A 7500-nucleotide genomic window follows, 5' to 3' on the forward strand; every position below is an offset into this window, starting at 1 on the left:
ACACACTGACAGACACACGTGCACATGCATGCACGGCGCATACACACGCACACACACACACACCCACACACACACACACACACACACACACACACACACACACACACACACACACACACACACACACACACACACACAGGTCTGGTACCTGTAGTGGGACTCTTCCTTTGTAGAAAGCCTAGCAGGGACCCGAGGCAGTTCACTGACACACTCAGCAACAGCTCATGCTTCTGAGAGAGGAGGACAGAAAACCCATTTAGCAAAGTGGTAATGGTAAGATGAAATGAGAGAGAGAGAGAGAAAAAAGCTATAAAGAGAGGACAAATTTAGCCAAACTCAGAGATGGAGACCAAGAGAAAAAGTGAGAAAGAAAGAGAGAGAGAGAGAGAGAGAGAGAGAGAGAGAGAGAGAGAGAGAGAGAGAGAGAAAGCCAGGGGGATTCACAAGCTATGAGAGCAGGGAGAGAGGGGGAGAGAGAGAGACAGAGAGAGAGAGAGAGAGAGAGAGAGAGAGAGAGAGAGAAAAAGAGAGGGAGTGAGCGAGTAGGAGAAAGGGCACACGAGAGAGAGAGAAAGTGAAAGACAAAGTGACAAATGGCTAATTATATTCCCTACAGCAGCCCTGGCTGAGCAGTGACTATGCAGAACCACAGATGTTCATCTCTAAGGCCTGACGGCAAAGCAGGAGGACCACAGAGATGTTCATCTCTAAGCCTGGGCCAGAGCAGCACAGCACAGAAGACAACAGTACAGCACACACGCTGCACCACAGCACAGCACAGTACAGCACAGTAGAGTACAGCACAGTACAGCACAGTAGAGTATAGCACAGCACAGTACAGCACAGTAGAGTACAGCACAGTACAGCACAGTAGAGTACAGTACAGTAGAGTACAGCACAGTACAGCACAGTACAGCACAGTAGAGTACAGCACAGTAGAGTACAGCACAGTAGAGTACAGAACAGTAGAGTACAGCACAGTAGAGTACAGTAGAGTACAGAACAGTACAGCACAGTAGAGTACAGTAGAGTACAGCACAGTAGAGTACAGCACAGCACAGTACAGCACAGCACAGTAGAGTACAGAACAGTACAGCACAGTACAGCACAGTAGAGTACAGCACAGTAGAGTACAGCACAGCACAGAACAGTACAGCACAGTACAGCACAGTAGAGTACAGCACAGCACAGCACAGTACAGCACAGCACAGTACAGCACAGTAGAGTACAGCACAGTAGAGTACAGCACAGCACAGAACAGTACAGCACAGTACAGCACAGCACAGTACAGCACAGTACAGTACAGTAGAGTACAGCACAGTACAGTAGAGTACAGCACAGTACAGCACAGTAGAGTACAGCACAGCACAGTACAGTAGAGTACAGCACAGCACAGTACAGCACAGTAGAGTACAGCACAGCACAGCATGGCACAGCACAGTACAGCACAGTACAGTACAGCACAGCACAGCACAGTACAGCACAGTACAGCACAGTACAGCACAGTAGAGTACAGCACAGCACAGTACAGCACAGCACAGTACAGTAGAGTACAGCACAGCACAGTAGAGTACAGCACAGTACAGCACAGTAGAGTACAGCACAGCACAGTACAGTAGAGTACAGCACAGCACAGTACAGCACAGTAGAGCACAGCACAGTACAGCACAGCACAGCACAGTACAGCACAGCACAGTACAGTACAGCACAGTAGAGTACAGCACAGCACAGTACAGCACAGTACAGTACAGCACAGTACAGCACAGCACAGCACAGTAGAGTACAGCACAGCACAGTACAGTACAGTACAGCACAGTACAGCACAGTACAGTACAGTAGAGTACAGCACAGTAGAGTACAGCACAGCACAGTACAGCACAGCACAGTAGAGTACAGAACAGTACAGCACAGTACAGCACAGTAGAGTACAGCACAGTAGAGTACAGCACAGCACAGAACAGTACAGCACAGTACAGCACAGCACAGTACAGCACAGTAGAGTACAGCACAGCACAGCACAGTACAGCACAGCACAGTACAGCACAGTAGAGTACAGCACAGTAGAGTACAGCACAGCACAGAACAGCACAGCACAGTACAGCACAGCACAGTACAGCACAGTAGAGTACAGCACAGTAGAGTACAGCACAGCACAGAACAGCACAGTAGAGTACAGCACAGCACAGTACAGCACAGTACAGCACAGTACAGCACAGTAGAGTACAGCACAGCACAGTACAGTAGAGTACAGCACAGCACAGTACAGTAGAGTACAGCACAGCACAGTAGAGTACAGCACAGTACAGCACAGTAGAGTACAGCACAGCACAGTACAGTAGAGTACAGCACAGCACAGTACAGCACAGTAGAGCACAGCACAGTACAGCACAGCACAGCACAGTACAGCACAGCACAGTACAGTACAGCACAGTAGAGTACAGCACAGCACAGTACAGCACAGTACAGTACAGCACAGTACAGCACAGCACAGCACAGTAGAGTACAGCACAGCACAGTACAGTACAGCACAGTACAGCACAGTACAGCACAGTAGAGTACAGCACAGCACAGTACAGTACAGTACAGCACAGTACAGCACAGTACAGCACAGTAGAGTACAGCACAGCACAGTACAGCACAGTAGAGTACAGCACAGCACAGTACAGCACAGTACAGCACAGTAGAGTACAGCAGCACAGTAGAGTACAGCACAGTACAGCACAGTAGAGTACAGCAGCACAGTAGAGTACAGCACAGTACAGCACAGTACAGCACAGTAGAGTACAGCACAGCACGGCACAGCAGTGGACCATGCAGCTCTGGTCTACAGGGCAGCTCTGGTCTACAGGGCTACAATATGTAGCAGCTGCTCTGACTGCCAACAGAATCTTATTTAATATCCGACCCAGAGAGGAGCAGGCGTAATCCTGCTTCCCATTAAGCACATCCCTACATAGAACACATTGGTGAATGTTTAAACCAATCCCTATACGTTTACAATCAATGTCCTCTGTGGCTCAGTTGGTAGAGCATGGCACTATGTTGTGGGTTTGATTCCAGCTGGGACCGTATACATATATATTCCATACCAAGGACTGGCCTGTGCTCAAAGCTCCGGCCACTCGGGACCACTGCATGAACGTTGATTTATACACTTCGTCCGTTCCGGATTACAACAACATACTGTATGCGCTGATAGTGTTGCCATCCACAAACGGAAGAACCTTCCCCAAGCAGAAGCCATGGATGAACAGTGACGTCTGCTCACTGCTGAAGGTACCCGACGCCGCTTTCAGATCAGGCAGGCAGACGCAGAGGCCCTTACAGCTCAGCCAGGGATCATTTGAAGAGGGGCATCAGGGAGGCCAAGCTCAACTACAAACTGTGTATCGAGGAGCACTTCCAGAGCTCAACTCTGACCCCTGTCGTTTGTGGCAAGGCATCCAGGCCATCGCAGACTAGAAACCCCAAAATGCCGCCCACCAGCACTGTGTCCCTAACCAACAAGCTTGACTACTTCTACGCTCTCGCTTGGACCGGGACAACAAAGAAACAGAAAACAAAAAAGCGAATGTAGGAAAAGCTTCTGGCCCTGGCAGCGTTCCTGGTTCCGGGTGCTCAGGGCGTGCGCTGCACAGCTGGCCGTGGTTTTCACTGACATGTTCAACCTGTCACTGGCCCAGGCAGTTGTCCCCATGTGCTTCAAGTCAACAACCATAGTGCCGGGGCGGCGGGGCCAATGAACTCTGCTGCAGCGGGTCTGAATGACTTCCGCCACGTTGCGCTCTCACCCCCGTCGTCATGAAGTGCTTCGAGATGATTGGTCCTGGCCCACTTAAAAACGTCCTACAGGGAGGTCCAGCAACTGGCGGTGTGGTGTGCCGACAACAACCTGGCCCTCAACACCAGTAAGACCACAAGGTCATTGTGGACTTCAGGAAAACTAGGGGCTGCGTACACACTCTACATCAAAGACTGTCCCCTGGGTGTCCACATCTCCTGTTGTTTGCACATACTACCTTTGCACATAGCATATTTCTGGACATTTGTACATCTTTTAAAAAAAAGAAAAATATTAGTCTCTAATTTATACATCTGTATACACCATACTGTACATAGCTACCATAACTGTACATAGTTTACTGCTATCCATCTCCTGTATATACCTCTAACTACCGTACTTGCCATACTGTACCTATCACTTACCACTATCATGTTTTATATCACTATTTGCACTTCTGGTTAGATGCTAAACTGCATTTTGTGTGTCTGCTAAACTACATTTCCAATTTCTGGTACCGGTACTTGTAATCTGCAATGACAATGAAGTTAAATCTAATCTAATCTAAAATCTATATTGAAAAATGCATGCACTCACTGCAATGTAAGTCTCTTTTGGATAAAAGCGTCAGCTAAATGGTATGTGGGGAAGTGGCCTGAAGTACTTCAGGAGAAGGGGGTGGAGAGATGGGACGGAGGGCTGCACAGAGCACTAAGGGAAGACAGTAATGATGATGTCTGTATTCATGAGGAGCATAAATCATCCTGTAGTGACAGTGACACTGGTATAGACTCTAGATTCACTCACTGTTCTACAGGGAACTGTCTGCCAACGCACCACGATAGGGTCATGTATCTGATGAGATCTGATTGTGCTTGATCACAGTGGCCTCCGAATGTGCTCTGCACAATCAGGAAATCAGGAGGGTAGGATTCTGGTTCGGCTCCATTGAGGACGGGCTCATCGTACATTTTTTAAAACTGGGGAGACAGGTAGCCAAGGGGTTCGAGAGGCCGCTCAGCAATCGGTAGCTGGTTCGATCCCCACCCCAGGAGGGAGCCGGATGTGAGCTGGAAGGTTACTGGCATCATATCTAAGGTGCCTACTGCACACTGCCGTTGTGCCCTTGAGCAAGGCACTTAACCCCAAACTGCTCCAGGGGTGCCTAAGATGTGCCCTGAGCCCAGAAATCTACTATCCCTGGAGGGAGATGTGTGCACAAACTACATTTCATTGTCTCAGCATTTGTGCTCTGTTCAATGACAATACAATTGAATCTTAATCTTATATGAGGAATGGTTTTAAACACATGTGTTTGATGCCATTGTTCATTCCATTCCGTGCATCACAATGAGCCCGTCCTCCGATGTCTACCTCCACTGATGTATCTAGCCAAAGTAAGAATCACATAGGCCTATATGTCTGTGAGAACTTGTGAAAAGGAAGGCCTATATGTGACGCCAGCTGGTGAAACCATATACCAGTCGCAGACTCTAAAGGCTCGAAAAGTAAAAAAACGTATTGTGTCAACAATATCTGGTTTTTGTTTTTGCAACTCAAAGTTTTAAAGTACCCACTCCATATAATAAACAACAGTTTAACGATCACTAAATACTTGATGATTTGTGGATTGGATTTTGATTTGAAGACTGGCTGGTGTCACATTATGTCTGTGAGAACTTGTGAAGCTGAAGCGTGTAGGCCAGTGGTTCTCAACCCTCTCCTCTGGGACCCCCAGCCGCTCCACATATTTGATCTGTTCCACCACCAGCACACCTGATTCAACTGATCAAGTATAAAGCAATTATGGTTTGTACTTGATCAGTTGAATCAGGTGAGCTGGTGGTGGAACAGATCAAACATGTGGAGCGGCTGGGGGTCCCCGAGGAGAGGGTTGAGAACCACTGGTGTAGGCTGAAGCGTGTAGGCTGAAGCGTGTAGGCTGACAGCAGTGTGGTCATGTACGGCAGGGCAGTAGCTCTGACCTGCAGCAGGAGGCCGTACAGCACCATGGCCAGGGAGCGGGCCCCCTCGGAGCCCAGGGGGTACAGCTGACTGTCTGTGGCCCCCAGGGGTCTGGGCCCCACCCCGGGGCCAGCGCTCACACACAGCACCGGAGACTCCAGGTCCACATCCAGAGCCGCCTGCAGCAGCCTCAGGACACTAGCTGTGTGGAGGAGTGGAGGAGAGAGGAGAGAGGGATGAGGAAGAGAGGGAGCGTACGAGAGAGTTAGTGAGTGAGAGAGGGAGTGGGAGTAGAGGAGACAGGGAAGGTTGTGGAGAAAGGAGAGGGGGGGTTGGAATGAAAGTGGGAATGATGAAGAGGATGAATGTGAGGAAGAAGAGAGAATTAGAGGAATGGTAGGTTGGAGAGAAGAGGAGTGGAGATTAGGGGAGTAAGACAGGACAGTTGAGGAGGAATTGGCAGGGAGGGAGGTGATCAGAGAGTGTGTGGGAGGCAAGAGGGAGGAGAGGAAGGAGGGAGGGACCAGGGTTAAACAAAGGTTAGAGTGAGATGGAAAATACATTAATAAAAATAAAAATTATTATCTATAGTAAGTCCTATAATTGCACATTAACCATCGAGAGCCGAGATGTTTGATGAGAAAATACAGAAACCGAAAAGTGGACAGACCATCCTTGCGGAAAAAGAACGGAAAAGGCTCATGCGAGAGGGTTGAGAAACGGCTACTTAAACACACTGAGACATGGACACTCAGAGCTGACGGCCATTTGCAGCAAAGCACTTATGTCAAATCTTCTCATGCGCGGAAATATTAGATAAGATATCTCCCTCTGAGGGAGAGCAGAAACAATTAGTGAGAGAGATGGAGAGATGGAGAAAGAGTGAGAGAGAGAGAGAGTGAGAGATATGTGGTGAGATAGACAGATAGAGAGGAGAAAATGTGAGAGAGAAATAGAGAGAGTGAGAGAGACAGAGAGAGAGAGAAAGAGAGAGAGAGACAGAGAGAGAGAGAGAGAGACAGAGAGAGAGAGAGAGAGATAAAGAGAGAGAGAGAGATATGTGGCAAGATAGACAGATAGAGAGATGGAGAGGGGAGAAAATGTGAGAGAGAAATAGAGAGAGCGAGAGAGACAGAGAGAGAGAGAGAGAGAGAAACAGAGAGAGAGAGAGAGAGAGAGAGAGAGGGGAGACAGTGGAGGAGAGACAGTCCATCACCCTGCCTGTGACAGCCCACTTACACAGAGACAGAGACACAGAACGAAGCGAGCCTGATTCTATCTGAGTGCCGGCGGAGGGTGAAGGGCACTTAATTAAATTAAAGCGTGTCTGCGCTGTTCGGCCACGGCGACCAGTTACCCAGGACGAGGTTCTCCATCTTCCTCTTCCCAAACACCAGGGCCCGCACGGTGCTGTCCAGGTTCATGCTGACACTCCTGTGGACCTACAGGGAAGGAGATGGACAAAGAACAAGGCTGGATTGAGTCACAACGACCGACCGACAGAACCAACAATGTGGCCGTAGTATGAAAAGAGATTGTCACCCATTGTCCTCCCTAACACCAACATCTCCCGTATGAATCGTCCCAAAAAAGATGCTGTGAGTTGTGTTCAGTTGAGTTTCATGCATCTGGGGGATCCCGTTTAGCTCTTTCTATTGGTTGCCGTCGGAGACGTTGACATACCTGAGCAGAGTGAGTGTGTTGCAGGGTGATGAGGGAGGACAGGAGCAGGTGGGAACAGCACAGCAGAGCAG

The 7500-nt window shown here is 49.0% G+C and overlaps 1 protein-coding gene across 1 annotated transcript in view; it reads right to left on the reverse strand.

Moving 5' to 3' along the window:
• Positions 1 to 7500, reverse strand: part of mei1 (meiotic double-stranded break formation protein 1) — a gene marked incomplete at both ends in the record, with an annotated part of 37565 nt that overhangs the window by 4083 nt on the left and 25982 nt on the right. The window contains 4 exons of the mRNA XM_080523430.1: positions 149 to 230; positions 5767 to 5948; positions 7104 to 7188; positions 7430 to 7500. The exon at positions 7430 to 7500 is cut by the window's right edge and continues 126 nt beyond it. Coding sequence (XP_080379556.1) covers positions 149 to 230; positions 5767 to 5948; positions 7104 to 7188; positions 7430 to 7500 — 420 coding nt within the window. The remainder of the gene's footprint in view (positions 1 to 148; positions 231 to 5766; positions 5949 to 7103; positions 7189 to 7429) is intronic.

Source organism: Nansenia antarctica, assembly GCF_963989245.1.
Source record: "Nansenia antarctica genome assembly, chromosome: 2".
Classification (NCBI taxonomy): domain Eukaryota; kingdom Metazoa; phylum Chordata; class Actinopteri; order Argentiniformes; family Microstomatidae; genus Nansenia; species Nansenia antarctica.